This window comes from Mustela nivalis (assembly GCF_964662115.1).
Source record: "Mustela nivalis genome assembly, chromosome: 5".
Classification (NCBI taxonomy): Eukaryota; Metazoa; Chordata; class Mammalia; order Carnivora; family Mustelidae; genus Mustela; species Mustela nivalis.
In genome coordinates, this window is record NC_139024.1 from 64350059 (window position 1) to 64367644 (window position 17586).

The window sequence follows — 17586 nt, forward strand, 5'->3', positions numbered from 1 at the left end:
CTAATTGAATTTCAATAAGTTAAAAAAATATACAAACGTTATCTTACAAACAGCAGATGTAATTACAAATGAGTTTTATCTGTTCATTAGAAGGCCATTCAGAAATTATGTTGCTTGTGATCTTTATGCATTTGGAAGTCATATGGATGTATTCTTTGTTTTGTAATGGGGGGACTTTTTCCTAATCACTCAGAAGATTGTTTTTAGTAGATTTCCTTTTAGATTCATTTTTAAATTATTGCCATTTATATTGTGAATAGAGCTTACTATTTATTAAAGGTGTATATAAAATGTGCATGTTTTACTTTCTCCACAGTTTTTGGCTGAGGATTATTCACTAGAGGATGTTCTCTACTATGTTACACGTGATGATTTAAAATGCCTCAGACTAAGGTACCACTCTTTCTTTATGTCCCTTTTTCTTGGTGGAAAGAGCGCTGGGCTGAGAAGTCTGGGCTCCTGCCCTGGCTGGGCCCCTCCCCAGCCCTTACCATCTCAGCAGTCCTGGGGCCCATTCTGTGGTTCACATTTGCTCTGCGTAAACGGAGTTTGTTTCCCCAGGCTATTACTGGGTACTCTTATAACCAAAATTTCTATATTAGTAAATGCAAATCAACTCAAAGAATCTCTTGATAATAAAGTAGACTGAGGTTATGCAGTTATTTTTAAGCTGCCTTAAGCAACTGCTCTCATTTAGTTCATGATTATACCATAATTATTAGAAATAATAGGACAGGTTCCCATTTGCCATCCTTTAACATGTATAATGTGATATAGTTTCTTATCATAGTTTTCTCTATCAGGCCAAGCACATGCATGAGTGACTCACACAGAATTCTGTAAAGACCCATTTCAAATGTGCTGAAAACCTGAAATGATGCTTTGGGAACTGGTAGTCTGGGGGAATGGAAAGGAAAGGCAGGGAGGGATAATGACAAAACACAGAAAGAATTACATGAGGACCGATAAGACTTTGGGATCTCCGTGTTCTGATCAGAGCGGCGCCAGGCGAAGGTCACTTGTATATGTCAAGAGCAGTGTTTCAAATGAGGTATTCTCTTCCCCGTGTTCTTGTGTCTTAAACAGGGGAGGTATGCTCTGCGCGCTGTGGAAGGCCATCACCGACTTTCGAGATACACAGACTTGACTGTGGCTCTGTTTGTGTCCAGCCTCCCGTGGAGAGTCTAACAGAACTGGTCTTCGCAGGGGAGGGAGAATCTAAGGGAGAGGAGAAAGAAGCTGCACTTTAAATCCAGTATTTGTTTACTTGTGTTAAAAGAAAAAAAAAAAAAAGACAAAATACACTGAAATTTCCTAACTGCTTCTATTTCTACTGTTCATAAGGACTCTTTGTAAGGACTCTCAAAAATAATCCTAAACATCAGGATGCTTGGGATTATTTTCGTCTAAACATTTTTATGGAAATATTTTTAACTTAGCAGCTGTTGCACTTCGGCCATATGTCTCTTTTACACAAAACGGATAGAACATTTCATGTGATTGTGCATCACTGGAACAAAACCAAAATGTGACCATAACTTTTTAGACTTCTGTGTGTGTGTAGGATACTCAGAGTAGAAATGCATAATTTCGGTTATTGTGTAAAGGTTATGTTTGTTTGGCTTTTTTTTTTAAAGTGTGCAGAATCTGAGAAGCAGCGGTTTTTACTTACTGATCTGTATTAATTGTAATATTGACTCTATTTTGTAACTTAAGTTTCTGGCCCATAGTACGTTCATTTGAGTCGTGTATGCACTACTGAACTGTACCAGTTGCACATGTCTGAATCCTAGTAATGTTAGCTTGTTCTAAAGCTATCCATTGTGTCATATTTACTCTAAAAAGTAAAGACTCTTAACATACTGTTCGATAAATTCTGAAGAGTTCTTATTTTGTTTTGGCAAATGAGATGAACCACTGTGTCAAATTTCTAGTTGTTTCTTTTGTTCTTCAATAGAATCTATTCAAGTAATCAAAGAACAATTGATCTGCAGGCTGTCCCTCAGGGCACCTGAGTGGTAAGAGAGAAGGTGAAGAAAAAAAAAAAAGAATTTATGTAAAAGAAAGTCCCTGTGTTTTTTCTCAAGGCCACAAGTTATCTTGAGTGGCTACTGTATATCTCAAAGGGTCTGCAAATAGCATCCCAGTGGAGAACACTGCATTTTCTGTCTCCTTAATTGTTTAGTTCTCATATTTGAGGGAAACATTTTTATTTGAAGCTGAATATTATAGTTTATAAACCTGCCCGTGTTAATAGGGTGAAGTCTGCAGCTCCTAGATAGATGGATAAGATAAACACAAAATTCTAACACACAGAGGAACTTGCTTGTTATGCAAGACAGATATAACGTATGTATCATAACTTGACCCATATGTAACAGTCTTTGAAAGAATAAGAGTCATCTTTATTTCTATGTGAAAATCAAGGTCTGATATTTCTTGTATTGCATTAGACTGCACCTTATTTTCTCATTTGATACTTGGAACAACATGGCTGCATCTTTTTTTACATCCCCATCTCAAGGACAGATGATTGCTTCTTGTAGCCTGTGGGTATATTTCGAACGAGGGAAGGTATAAATTAAATGAGATGTCATTTCACTCATACTGACACAGCGTAATTCTCTTTTTTTAAGGATTTATTTACTTATTTTAGAGAGAGAGAGCGTGTGCAGGAGGAGACCACAACTTGAGCCAAAACCAAGAGTCAGTTGCTTAACTGACTGTACCACCCAGGCACCCCAACACACAGGATAGTTCTTAATTAAGACACAGATCATCTCCCCAGTTCTAATGGTAGCTGCTTCTTTTAGATTGTGCATAAGGATCAAGCTACCCATCTTCAGCCAATTCTTTAATGATGGGGTTTTCCTTGGGATCTTCCTCCTACCTTATCTTTGTGGGCTTTGTAGGTTCCTCTGTCCCTGCATGGTTCATAATATATTCCCAGGCCAGCATCATTAGGTTTTTTTGTCAGAACATTGGGCCTCAATCACAAAAAGTAGCCATTCCATTATCATCCAAGTTCCGTTAAAAGTTTCACTTTGAAGGCGTTTGGTGTTAGTCTAGACCAGTGACTCTCAACCCAGCTTCACATTAAAATTACTGGGATACTTTTTAAAATGTACTAATGAGGGCACTTGGGTTGCTCAGTTGGTTAAGCATCTGACTTCAGCTCAGGTCATGATCCCAGTGTCCTGGGATCAAGACTCGCATGGGGCTCCCTGCTTAACAGGGGGTCTGTTTGTCCCCCTGCCCTTCCCCCTGCTCATACTGTCTCTCAAATAAATAAGTAAAATCTTTAAAAAAATAATAACAATAAAATATACAGATGCCAACACCTTAGAGAAACTGTGTTTATTGGTCTGGGGTAATGCCCATAGGTCCTATTTTAAAAAAGCTCTGCAGATGATTTAACAGTATCAGGTCCCATCTTCTTATTTCAAGAGACACCTGGACAGAGAAATAAAGAGTCCCTTTCCATAGAGCTGGTGGTAAGATGGTTAGTGTTCATTTTCCATTTGGTGTAGCATGAATCTAGACACCTAGGCCTGGAGCAAAACCATCACTTCCCTTTTGACCTTGGGCAGATTAATTAACCTCTCCAGGTCTCAGGTTCCTCATCTGAAATGGGGGAAATCATGTACCTTCCTCATGGGGTTGTTGTCAGATTTAAATAAAACCATGCAGATAAGAAGCTTAGTGCAATGCTCGGCAGATGGTAAGCAATCAGATGCTGCCTGCCACTGTTACCTCTTTCCATTCAGAAGTGTTTATGAAATACTTACTGGGTACCTACTGTGGTGCAGGAACAAGACACAGTTCTTGCCCCCTGAAGTTCACTGTCAGAGGAGGAATCGAGGCAAAGCAGAAACAACAGAACAAGCAGTAAGTGCTACAGTTCCATCTGACTGCTAAGGGGTGGGAGGGTCAAGAAAAGCTTTCCAGAGGGGTGAGGTTCTGGAGGAGTGAAGTTCAGAGCTGTGCCTGGAAAGATGATTTGTAACAGAACAGTTACGCATGGGTGGTGGAAGTAGCCTCATAAGAAACAAAACCGGAATTTGCTGGAAAAAGGAGAATTCATGTTTCTTTTTAACCCTATTTTTATTTTTCTCCAAATTCGGTCATTGCATATTTTGTTTCATTCATTCCTAAGGCATCACATAGAACAGTTTGGCGATGAGGAATTATTGTGAAGCCCCTGGAATGCCTACGTGTGAAGCAATGTGGCAGCAGAAGAGATAAGCATGATGCCTATCGAGTTCAGAAGGCTCACACATTAGGTCATCAAGAACATCTGCAATTTGTAAACAAGGAAGATAATCAATGGTCAGACTTCATAGATACCCTATAGAGAAGGAGAAAACAAGTAATTCATATCAGATTGAAGAGACAAATTTGCAAAAACAAATAACACCCACTCTATGTTAAAGGCCAGATGAATGCAAACCCAGAAGCCCTGGAGAGCTTCAGAGGACAAGCTGGCTGGGAGCCAGGGCCATGGAACCGGCTGTACTGAGGTGGCAGACCTCAACTGGGGCATCAGAAAGAAGGAATTCAACAACTCAGGACTGGGGAAGTCAATCAGCATATAGAGTTCCAAGAACAAAGGCAGAAAGTGGGGATCTGCAAGATGTTCTGGAGAAAGTGAACAACTTTTATATTAGAGCATACACAAATTTTAGCTTGACTCATATTTGGCTAGAAATAGGAGTTCTAGAAATAAGTGGAAAGTGGGATAGGAGAGAGCTCAGGGTGTGATGGGGATGGTGGTTAGGGAAGGAAGTGGTATTGGCATTTAATGTAGAAATGGGGAATCTGTTAAAGGTTTTTGAGCAAGGGAGGGGTGGGTGTCAAGCAGTGTAAGGGAAGATTAATCCAGTGAAGTGGAGAAATTAGAACAGAACTAGGACAGAGTGGTTCAGAGACTGATTCAGATGTGAATGAGAGTCCGGTAGCAGAGCAGTAGGAATTGAGAGGGTGGAATTAAAACCATGAGTTGACAAGACTGAGGAACTATGATTTGGGCAGTGATGACAGGGACAGGAAAGAATAGATGTTGAAGCTATGCAAGTAGCTTTGAGAATTTGAGAACAGGCAACTTTGAAAGGAAGCTTGTTTGACATGATGATCTAATACAGAGCATTCCAAAAGAAATGTGCATTGGACTGGTGGAAGTTAGGCAGAGGTCAAGGGCATATATTCCTGATCACCTTGTTGGATATGACAATAAATGAGGGCTATGAGAGCTGGAAAGGTCGTGGCCTAAAATTTTGGGAAAAGTTTGAGGATGGTTTGGGAGGAAGGAAGAATTTAAATCAGCCAAAGACAAAAGAACTGGTCACAGGAGAATGAGAAAAACCAGGTCAGTGGGTAAGCCAAGAGGAAAATTATCAGATGTGCAGAACAAAAGATTAAAAATTAATAACAGGTAAATTTGATTTTGTGACCTGGAAAGTTTATTTACAGACAGGCAAAAAAGACTAATAAAGCTGGTTAAACAAAGATTTAAAAAAAAAAAAGGCACATTTATTATCTTTGGTGAACAAAAGGTGTGACAATAGATTTGGGAGGGTGAGATGTCAAGGGAAGACATTTTCAGAATCAGCCCTGAATGTCCTTGTTGGGGTAGGGGCCCTGAATGGAGATGATTTTAGAAGAGAGGGTTGAGTTTTCAAAGAAGGCAGGAACAGAGGGGTAATGGCATCAGGAGGCCCCCTGGAAAAGGGAACCGTGATTATTTGGAGAGATTCTGAGATGGGTGTGGGAACTCCAGACAGATGGCTTCTCTGTGCTAAGTACAGCACAAAGTGCAACATGGTGGTGTGTGACATTTAACAGATGTTGTCCCCCACCACATTTTCATGCAATATCTCACCGCATTAAGTTTGAAACACATAGCCAATTCAGAGCTAAGTGCAGGATTTTGATGTGTTTCTTATAGCACTTATTTTTGTGTAACCTGTGACAGACTAAAACATAAGTTAGCGAAAAAATGCAAGAAGAGATAAGCACATATCCAAACCAAACCAAACCACAAAAGACACACACAAACAACAGTAAGTCTTGACTTGGGAGGGGGGGTGCTGGTAATGTATCACAGAAAGAATCCACTGGCTTACTGAAGTAGGTAGTAAATCAATGTGCTTCCAGAGTTCAGCTCTTTAAATTCAAGTAAGAGAATCTTTCTGATGTTCACAGGAGTGTCTCAAACTGATGACTTCATGTCGTAGAAGATGTCTTTGGGATGCCTGGGTGGCTCAGTGGATTAAGCCTCTGCCTTCAGCTCAGGTCATGATCTCAGGGTCCTGGGATCAAGCCCTGCATGGAGGCCTGCATGAAGCCCCCCATGGAGCCAGGCTCTCTGCTCAGCAGGGAACCTGCTTCCCCCCACTCTCTCTGCCTGCCTCTCTGCCTGCTTGTGATCTCTCTCTCTGTTGAATAAATAAAATCTTAAAAAAAAAAAAAAAGTCTTTGCTGAGACCCAAGCTCAGGTCTACAACCACCTCCACCCACCTGGTACTTTATTTTTATTGATTAGGCACCTGAGATGAGTGATGTGAATGTGATTTAGGAAGATCGAACAGCTAAATGATCAGTTTGCCTAACTCACTGTAGAAATGGCACTAAGGGAAAAATCCATTACTATACACCATGGCATCATTGCCCCTCAGTCAAAACCCCTACCAGGTCAGCCAGGGAACAAGTAAACCAAATAAAAACAGTCCACTCCTGAGCTGAGTGGCCCGGTTTATATGCAAGGATGGTGAGAATGAATTGTCACTTTAACAAGAACTCCAACATTGTTCCCAGGCACTCGTGGGCCTGCAACAGATTCTGCTGAAGTCCTTGAAAGGGTGTTAAATTGTTGGGAACCTCCTGGTTATGTTCTGCCAACCGAGACTGTGGGAGCGCATTTCTGTGTAACCAGGCGGAACTGGTTGCTGCTCTGTTTTGTTCCTTATGTTTCCATTTATGCAAGCTACTTTTTCCCCCTCGGCGTTTTGTTGCTTTTTGCTTATTTGCGTAAAAAGGTCAGAAATTGGTTTCTCCTCAGCTAATAATCTGTTATACATATATTGTTACTATTGCTTTTCCCCCTTGTCTTCCTGAGCAAGCCAAAAATCGCCAAGTAATTACTAATCGGAAAGCAAGAATAAGAAGCCACATCACTGGGCAGAAGTTTCACTGACTTGTGTGCCCCGGGGCTCATCAGATACAAAAGCTGCTGAAAAGATAATGGCGCCCTAAAACGCAGATGGAAACCGGAACCCAGCGTGGAATCCAGGCGGTGTACTTCAGCTTCCCACGTGGCATCATGCACTTGGAGCTGTCACCCTGAACTCCAGCCCTGGCGAAGTCGAAAGTGACCCGGCTGCTTCAGAGTTCAGAGGCGAACAGAGCGTCCCGAAGCCCTCGCGTCCTTCGGGCTGATTCTCAGACCGCCCTCTCGCAGGCGGCACTAAGAGTCGTCGCCCCACCTCCAGACCTCGAGGGGCCCACAGCGGTCTCAGGGGCGGGCAGGAGCTCCCGACCAGGTGCCTGACTCCGCCCGCCGCTCTCGCAGCCCACACCCCGCGGCGTCAGTCGGAGCGGCTGCCACGCCGCACCTGCCCGCGAGGGGGCGCGCCCGCACGCCGGGCTCCAGCGACTCCCCGCGGGCCGGCTCGCGCTCCCTCTTCCCTCCGCCCTCCGCTGTCCCTCCCCACACTGCGCTCACCTGTCTGGGCCGCGGCCCCTGGAGGCGGGGGGCCGGCGGGAACGAGGCCGGGGAAGAGGGCGGAGCGGCTCTCCGGGCGCGTCATCGGAGCACCATGGCGGAGCTAGGAGCTGGCGGCGACGGCCACAGGGGCGGCGACGGCGCTGTGCGAAGCGAAACAGGTGACTGCACGGCTGGGGCGGGCGGGGGTCCCGCGGGCGGGGAGGCGGGGGCGGTGAGCCGGAGGGGTGGGCTCGCGCCGGGCACCGGCGGTCCCCTCGTCCGCCGGACCGCGGCCCGGAACGGCCGGCCCCGCGCGCCGCGCACCCGGACTCGGAGCGCGCCTGTCCTCCGCCCTCCGCCGTCCGCTGTGCGTCGGCCGCCCGGGTCGGCCGTGCCCCAGTCCCGCGGGCGGCCGGCCGGCCCCAGTTCCGGTCGCCCCTCTCACGCTCCACCTCGACTTTCCCACAACAGGTGGAAACTCGCCAGCGAGCGCGGGCGGGAGGAGGAACTGGAAAACGCCGGCCGCTCCCCTCTCACCTGCCGACCCGGCTCTAATTCAGTTGAATGGGGAAACCGTATCCCCCAAACCAAACAACCAGCCGGAAAATCCTCGGCCAGGTGCGACCGACAGGCTTATCCGTTTCTGGCTCCCTCGCGCCTTCCCCGGTCGAACCCGGTGCCGGGGTCGCAGGCGCCGGTGGCGCAGTGAGTGCCGGCGCGAGGGTTCAGACCCTTTCCCGGGCGGACTGAGATCGCGGAGTGGGGTGGCGGCGGGGGCGGGGGGTGGTGGTTGCAGGGCTGGTTGCAGGACAGTGGGCCTGAGCGTGCGGGCTCGTCGGACTCGTAGATTCGTTGACTTGAAAGGGTCCTCTGAGTTCATGTTTTTAGTCCTTGCGCCTACCCGAGGTAGGAGGGAGCGTCGGCTCAGGTGGTAACACCGCCCCCCCCCGACCCCCGCCTTAACATTCGGGGACCGGGGCTCACATCTCCAAGCGAGTACCAAGTCTCTCTTCCCAGCCCCGTTTTGTAGGAGGACGATGTTTCCCCTCGTGATAGTTTTTTTCTTAAGAAACTGTCTTGCAAATCCCCTCCTCTCTCCTAGTTTCTTCAATTCTTACCGGTAAACTATTTCTGGTACCTTTCCACACCAGGGATGAGGACGGGGAGGTAGTTTCTTATTTTAAAAAGAATTCAAATTGCAGGTTCCCCAGTTGCGCTGCGTTTTCTGGTTACACACACATAAAATCGGAAACCATTGTTTCCCTAAACGTAAGAACCTCCTGATTCTCCTACCCACCCTCCCCCCACCCAAAGACCTTTTGATTTAGATGGTATGCTTATTTTAATGCGGAAGTTCCAGAAAACCTGTAACCGTTTTTGGAAATATATCTGCTCTGCTAGGGAGAGTCTGGATACCTAAGGTCTAATGACTTAATCTCTTCAGCCAAATACCTGAGGTTAAGTCTGACAAGATGCCTTGAACTTGTTTACTTTGAAGTCATGCTACTTCCTGTAGAGTGGTTTATTTTGTCTTAATGTGTTTGGAAGATTAGGCCGTTGTTATTTTGACTAGGGGTGGGAAAGGGGTGGCTTTATCGAACTTGACGGGCTGGGTGTTGGGAGGGGGGTGCGGGGAGGCCCCTCTCCAAGCGGGGGCAGCTGAAGAGCAGCATCCTTACTGTGAATATAAATGGTTTGGTACCTAATCTCCCACTAAGTGACTGGTTCTGAAAAACATTGTTCCAGAAAGTTAATTCACACCAGTTTATGCTCAACAAAACGAAAAAACCGTCTTCTAGAACCTGCACATGGACAATTTGTTCAGATATAAATGAACTACAAACTAGCATTTCAGTGTCTGAGCATGTTAACTAATGAACTGGTCATGTTTCTAACAATTAATACACAAATCATGTGACTATCAGTGAAATCTTTTCTTTTATGAAGGGGGAACTTAATTGGCTGCCATCTCCTTCATAGAAAAAATTCTTTCACACCTTTGCTTAGAAACTCTGATTTCCAAGAGACACATTTTATGTATGGTCTTTTGAATGCTTGTACTTATGATTTAAGTAAAACTTATTTCTGGCCCACATCTTTTTCCTATATTTTGTAGCTCTAAATTAATGTTTTTGGTGTTCAGAAGTGCATATGTGAGCAGGTACCAAAAATAGAAGAAAGGTAAAAATAGATTTTTAAAATCTAGATCGAAATATTTTGAGTGAACAACTAAGGACTCCTTGAATTTTAATAACTTAAATGTTTTCCATATATTTAGAACATGTTATCTATATCTGAATATAGGACTCCAATGTTAGTGCTGTATTCTTATGGACATATTTCACCTCATACACATCCAAATGCTGCAGTTCATTATTTTTTAACAATCACAGGTTTGTATATAGGTGGGTGTTCAGGGAGGAAGTAGGGACTTACATCTTTTACCATCAAGAGGTGATTTGTTGAGGGATTAATTTTCTTTCTCTCTTTCTTTCAATTAGATTATTTTAAGGTAATGGTCATTCTTAGGTGTCTCTTAGTTTTTTGTTTACCTGTGCAAAAACTGGTGTAATTTTAAGACAATTTTTTTAAAATTTGTAATCGCTTCACAGTGTTTCATTAGGTTCAGGTGTAGAACAGTGATTCAGCATCTCTATACATTATGCTGTGCTCACCGCAAGTGTAGCTACCATCTGTCACCATGCAGTGCTAGTACAGTATCATTGCTTATACTCCCTGTGCTGTGTCTTTTATTCCTATGATTTATTCATTCCATAACTGGAGGCTTTTATCTCCCACTCCCTTTCCCCTCTGGCAACAATCAGTTCCTTCTCCATATTTATAGGTTTGATTCTGCTTTTTGTTTATTCATTTGCTTTTTAGATTCCACATATGAGCAAAATTGTATGGTATTTTTCTTTCTTGGTCTGACATTTCACTTAGCATAATATCCTCTAGGTCCTAGGACAATTTAGGTTAGAATTTCAGGTGATTGTAAAAATAAGACCTGTAATTATTCATAACTATACCGTTGTATAATATGTACATATGTACACATATGTATATGTGTACATATCAAAGATGGGTTGAAAATTGGGGGTATACCATCTATAGAACAAAACACTTAAGGATATTGAAAGGTACTATATTAATCTGACATTTAAAAACCATATTTCTGTCAGCACATATTTATCTTCTGTTTCAAAGGTAGTCAAGCTACATTCCTCGTGGTAATATTTTTTATTTTTCTTGAGGATGAACTGTTCTTTCAACATTATTTTTCAAAAACCAAATTGACTGGGAAGCAAGTTTTTGATGTCACCACTAGAGGACATCAAGCCCTTTTTCAGGCTGTTATTTTGAGTCCTCACATAGATGAATATTCACAAACTGCCTCTGTCCAAGCTTTCGGTGTTTAATTTTTTAGTGCTCATGCTTAAGAGCTGTGCAAAGTGAGCATGCACAGCTTATTTCCCAACTTGATGCCTTCTTTTTAAAAAGTCGACTGAGTTAAGACCACATTTAAAGCTGCATCTGACTAATTCATGAGACAACACTTTTCATGCACAGGAAATAAATTAATACCTATAATCTGAATTCTGTTAATACTCTTTTGGGGGAAATGACTTGGAACCTGGATTTGGGTTTTTCTCTCCTCAGCAGGCTGTCTGGCAGAAGAATATGGGCTTTGTTTGTGATTTTGGTCATAACTTTCACAGCATTAAAGTGATCTTCATGGTTTCACTTGGCTTGAAACTTCTGCAGATACCTGCAAATCAACCCTGTAAGATAGGGTCTCAGGCCACAATTTGATATTAAATCTATCCTTTCTGAAATTCAAGTCCTAAAGTTCATAAGCTTCATTCAGGCAGCTACATAACTTTCTTCCCCATTATATTATAACTAGCTCTTATTTTATATCTTGCTAAAGAGGGAAGTATTATTAGACCAGAGCTGTGCGCAGAACATGGACTTTTTAATATCATTATTTAGGCACATGTATGAAACACTAATTTACATTGGCATATTCTCTAAAAAAATTTCTAACATCTTTGCTTCCTGGTGCAGGAAAATAATCCTTTGTTGAAAGGGGTTATTTTTTTTAAACTCAGGTCTCATTATATTGATGTAAAAACTGAAAATATTGAGGCTTAGGATAATTTGACCAAAAAATATGTACCTTGCATATAGTAAGCAATATGGTAGCTAGAAGGTTGACAAAGACATGCTTCTTGGATTTAGTAAGCAAAACAAAACTCATAAATAATTGTGGGTCATGAAGACTTCAGTGAAGAAAGAGCTGCTTCTGGCCATGGTCATCGGGGAGGTTATACACTTTAAAAAGTATGGGTAAATTATACATAAAGTTAGGTGGAGGAAAGAGGGGAAAAGGTGCAAACATGGAAAAGAGCAAAATTTTGGTGCCTCAGAATGAAAGAGTCAAAGAAAATCAATTAGGAATCATAATACATGGAGGCCAAATTGTGGAGTGGTTGCCGGTCAAGCTGAGAGGCTGGTATGTTATTCTGTAAACAGTGGCAAACTATTGATGATTCTTGAGAATAACGTATCTTGATCAACACATGCTTATTTAGTAATTCTGCACTCACGAGTTTGCAAGCTTGATTGCAAAGTTTGGTAGAAAAGTTCAGCTGTGCCTTCTAACAAATGCATAGTTCCTCCATCTAGGAAAATCATTCTCTTCATTTGACTTTGGCCAACTTTAAGAATGGTAACAATAATGTATGGGGAACATCGTGGAGCCAGACAGATCAGCCAAACCTCTGAAGATTAGTGAAATCTGGAAATTACCTGTCTGGTTCTCATTTTGAAGTAGGTGTGTAGACTAGAGGATGGATTAAAGAAGGAAGAGTTCAGGAATGTGTAGATCAACTCTGAGGTTCCTGCAGAAATCCAGGCGGGCTGTTGGAAGTGGGGACAGAATGATGAATTCAAGATTCTACAGAGACATGTGTGAAAGGATATAGGTAAAAAGTTGCATTTAAGATTATACTCCTGGTTGGAGTTTGGTTTATTGGTTTAAGGATGGCATGAAAGTAATCAAGGGGAGGACCTAGTTTTAGTGGGAGAAGTAGAAAATTTTCTGTTTTAAACATGGTGTAAGAGAGATGTGCAGGTAGAAATGTCTAATGGGCAGCAAGAAGTATGGGGATAGGGAGAAAAGTGGAAGCTGGAATTCTGGGATTCATTCCATAAGAGAATAATAATTGAAGCCAGGAGAGTAAGGAGAGCCTAGAAGGAAAAACTGAAAAAGGGGCGGGACAATATTCCAAGCATAGGAGGGGGAAGAGCCAGAAAAGAAGACAGACGAAGCCAAAAAGATAGGAAACACATAATCTAGCCGTGCACACCTGCCAAGGGAGAGGGACAAAGAGGTCAAGGATTCAAAGAGTGAAGGAGAAGTCATCACTGTGGTTCCCGGTTGGTCACTGATTGCCCCTAGAAGAGGAATTTCGCTTGGCCCAAGAGTAGGGGATGATCCAGATTGTAAGTGATTAATGGATGGGCAGTTGGAAAGACAGCCGACTTTGGAGACTGTAAAATTGACTGCTGAAAGGGAAAACACATCCTTAAGTAGGCAGGGGACTTTTTCTCTCTCTTTAAAATTTACTTTTGCCTACGAGAAATTGACTGATATTTTGGGTGTACAATTCGTTGAATTTTGCCAAATATGCAGTCATGTAACCACCACTGTAATCGTGGACTAGAAGAGTTCTCTCGCCCCAGAGAATTCTGTCGTGTTGCCCCTCTAGTCAGGCTCTCCTTGTTCCCTTAATCCCTGCCAGACACTGATCTGTTCACCATGTGTCTAGTTTTGCCTTTTCTAGAATGTCAAAAGGGGAAGCATATATCATGTAACTTTTTGAGTCTGAATTTTTTCACCTAGCATAATGCATTTGAGATTCTAATATGTTGTATGTCTCACTAGTCACTTATCGATGAGTAGTTTGCTGTTATAAGGAAGTACCATAGATTAGTAATCCATCCACCCATTGAGGAGCATTGGGTTATTTGCAGGTCTTGGCGATTATGAATATTGCTGCTGTAAACACTGACACACAGGCTTTTCTCATTTATCTAAGGGAGCAAGATACCTAGGAGTGGGGTTGTTAACTCCCATGAAAGCATATGTTTATAGGAACCTGCTAAACCATTTTCCAGAGACCCTATAATTTTGCATCCCTTCCAGCAATGTCTGAGTTCAAGTTGCTTGGCATCCTTGTCAGCACTTGATATTGTTAGGTTTTGTTTTCAGTTTTTTAGCCAATGCCCAAGTTCTTTGAGTTAAAGAGTCTAATTGCCTTCAAGTAAAATAGTGCCCTTCTGGATGCTAAATGATGCTCACTGAACTTCGAACAGCTGTGGAGATGGTGTTGCCCAGAGCGGAGGTATAATGAGGAGATTTTTTTTTGGCTTTAACATCACCATCTTCTTTATTCTTCCATAGTGTTGATTTCCTGTGGAGTCTTCATTCTGGAGTTGATTATGAACAGAAGTGCCATTAGGCAGCACATCCCATACCAGTCCAAGTTCTCTTCCCACCCTAATGTCTGTCTTCCAATTCCTTGAAAGATGGCTTTCCAGAATTTGGAAAGAATGTTGTTTCAGTTATAAAGCTGGACATATTGGTCATATAACTTGTTTTATGGTCCTGGTTATTGCTTGTTTGCAGAATTTATATTGCCAAATCAACTAAAGGGTCAGCTCTCAATTTCTGAAGTGTACTTACAGTGTTTTGTAAAGGTCTTGATAGTCACTGGACTTTTAATCACTGAGCATGATCTAAGGTTCTATATGCTAAATATGTATGGTATTTTGGCTTATTTCTTTTATATAAAATCCAGCTTTAAAGGTTGTAGCTATTCAACAGGTCACTGCCTTTTTCCTTTTTAAGTCCAGTATAGTTAACATAGTGTTACTAGTTTCAATTTTACAATATAGTGATTAAGCATTTCTATACATTACTCAGTGCTCATCATAATAAGTGTACTCTTTAAACCCCATCACCCACCCACCCACCCATCTCCCCCTCTGGTAACCATCAGTTTTCTGTAGTTAAGAGTCTGTTTTTTGGTGTGTCTTGTCTTTTTTTTTTTTTTTTTTTTTTTTTTTTGGTCCATTTGGTTTTTAAATTCCACATATAAGTGAAATCATATGACATTTGTCTTTCTCTGATCAGCTTATTTTGCTTAGCATTATTCTCTCTATATCCATCCATGTTGGGCCTTTTGCCTCTGTAACATCTGTTTTTGCAATGCTCTGAATTATAGTTTACAAATTTAATGGCATCAAGTGGTTTTTCTGTTCATTAAATACTAGTCTCCCTAGTACCTTGGAGAAAGAGCCAGTTAAAGAATCTATAAAATTTTCTTAGGTGCCACTTTGAATTTTGATTTGAGGATTAATATATTTCGACAACAAGAATTCACTGCACTCAACAATTCCTCAACTTTGAAGCTCCTACGGAAACAGTTGTGAAAGAATTGTGAGAAATGCCTGGGAGTATGAACACACCTGACCAAACATTGCAGATGAACATAGGAATGCAAAACTGAGCAGAAAGGAAGTTAAGCCATGCATTTGGGATATGTGAACTGGTCTTTGCAAGCATCGTTAGTAAAATGATGTATATTTAAATTTTAGAGAATTGAGATCCGATCGCTTCTTGGCCTTTTGGCTAAGATCAAGTGGAGAATTGAGATCTGGAGTTTTAAACTTAGGTGACTTAAAGCTTCCCCTTGGAGTTGGCTTTCCTGTAAAAGGAACCATCATTTACTATGGCATAACCTTTCACATATCCCTGACACTATGTTGAAAGTAGAAAATAGCCATATTCTAGAATAACTTTAAACTCCAGGCTGAAATTCCAGAAGAGACCCCTTCTTTCAGTGTCCGCACTCACCGACACAAGGCCTGCTTGAGTAACGTGCATAATAATAGGCTACAGCAAAAATGTGGGGGCTGCTTATCAAGGTCTTAACCCAGGCTTTTGGTTCTCAGAAGTCTTGACCTAACACATGCAACAGGACCTGGTTCCTTGCTACCCACATTCAGCTGGATTGGTTTCAATTCAGGGCTGATGCTCTGTATGTTGACCCCCTTAACCACAGCACTGGTTAGTTCATTTAAATACAGCTCATTCCTTGGGCATAGGGTTATGTTGTTGAAATGATTATTGATTAATGATTAGCATCGTCAGTTCTCAATCTTGACAGTGAGTTAAAATCACATGGGGACCTCTTAAATCTCACTGTGCCCAAGCCCCACCTTAGGCAATTATCGGAGAATCTCTAGGGGTGGAAACCAGGTGGCTGTATGTTCTAAGACTCCCCCAGTGATTCCAGTGTGCATTCAAGACTAGTTTGGATTGATTTCCAACCTACTGCTCTTCAGTGTGACCTTGGTAGGTTTAATTTGGATGTGTCAGGTGTATCCTGCTCATGGAAACCGCCTGGAAAATCCTAACAGCCATTTCCCTCAACCTAGTGAATTTATTGTGTTTGTCTCTTATTTGGCTTCAGCAATTTTGTGAAGGAAATATAGATGTGAATATGAGTACACTTGAGTAGCAAAATATGTGCACACTGGTATGTGTATTTATGCCCTTTTATGTATAAATATGTGCAGTTAGACGAGAGGTTAGGTAATGAACTTTCTCTCTGGTTCTGCCACCTTCTTCCTCCCTGCCCTCAAAATCAGAAACTTCAATTTCAGGTAAAGTTTTTCATAGCAAATTTATACTCTTCTCAAAGACTTTCATAGTGACCCATGACCTCTCATCATCACACCCCTGGCTCTGGAGACCACTCTTGTTTTTTCTGTCTGCCAGTAAATATTTGACATAAGAATGACCTCGCCATTCTCACCTTCCACCCTACTGCACAACCTATGCTAATAGCCTGTGGACTAATCGTTCTTGGCTTTATTTACCTCTCTTCATTCTCCTCATTAGATGTTACTTGACATAAGGCTCAGTCTGGTGACCTCTGCTCTTTTTGCTTTTTCTTAAAAGTATTATTCACACTCGTGACTTTGAACATCATGACAAATTAATATCTCTAGCTCTACATGTCAGAACCTCTAGAGGCACGTCTGAGGTCTGTTTGTGTGTGTGCTTGAGGTTTTATGGTGCTCTCAGTTGTGACATGAAGCTTTTTAAGATTTTCTTTTTTGTTTTTTTCAGATTTTCTTTCTTTTCCTTTTCCTTTTTTTTTCCTCTTCATTGCTGTTGATGTGTGCATAGCTATACAAACCGGGACCACAGTGAAACGTGGAATAGGGGATACTGGATGGGACTGATCCCTAAGGAAAAGATGGTTTTTGATTTCCTCTCTGCCCCTTCAAGGTTATACTGAAGCCATATGGTTTTGCACTCAATCTATTTATTACCTTGTGCAGGACTCTGAGTCCTGTTCTCACCTCTGTCACTTGCTACTTGAGGGATTCGGGGCAAGTCATTTGACCAGGCTTTTCCTTGATTGATTGATTGATTTTAATAAAGATTTTATTTATTTAGTTGATAAACAAAGATCCCAAGTAGGCAGAGAGGCAGGCAGAGAGAGAGAAGAGGAAGCAGGCTCCCCGCCAAGCAGAGAGCCCAACTCGGGGCTTGATTCCAGGACCCAGGGATCATGACATGAGCCGAAGGCAGAGGCCTTAACCCCCTGAGCCACCCAGGCATCCCTCTTCCTTGATTTGCTTGCTTTTTGAAACCAGGATACCAGCCATACCTTCATTAGGCTACGGTGAGGATGAAGTGAGTTGATGCATGTCAAGGATATAAAACCATGCCTGACACAGCACAGAGTGTGGTAATAATTAATGTGCTCATAGTAGTTAAGGACTGGTACTGCATCACTGTG

At 42.2% G+C, this 17586-nt stretch overlaps 2 protein-coding genes across 8 annotated transcripts in view; both read left to right on the forward strand.

Annotated features, from left to right (window-relative positions):
* The window catches only part of MAP3K5 (mitogen-activated protein kinase kinase kinase 5), a 198182-nt gene extending 196308 nt beyond the window's left edge, over positions 1-1874 (forward strand). Inside the window, exons 29-30 of the mRNA XM_082731758.1 lie at positions 317-393; positions 1087-1874. Coding sequence (XP_082587884.1) covers positions 317-393; positions 1087-1147 — 138 coding nt within the window. The 3' untranslated portion in view covers positions 1148-1874. The remainder of the gene's footprint in view (positions 1-316; positions 394-1086) is intronic.
* A 5743-nt stretch (positions 1875-7617) lies between these two features.
* Positions 7618-17586, forward strand: part of MAP7 (microtubule associated protein 7) — a 169746-nt gene continuing 159777 nt past the window's right edge. For 4 of the 7 annotated variants that reach the window (XM_082731760.1, XM_082731763.1, XM_082731766.1 and 1 more), the window contains exon 1: positions 7722-7881. In XM_082731760.1, coding sequence (XP_082587886.1) covers positions 7815-7881 — 67 coding nt within the window. In that variant the 5' untranslated portion in view covers positions 7722-7814. Of the gene's footprint in view, positions 7882-8173; positions 8321-17586 lie in introns of all 7 variants that reach the window. The other 3 variants (XM_082731779.1, XM_082731781.1, XM_082731764.1) reach the window with 2 other exon arrangements.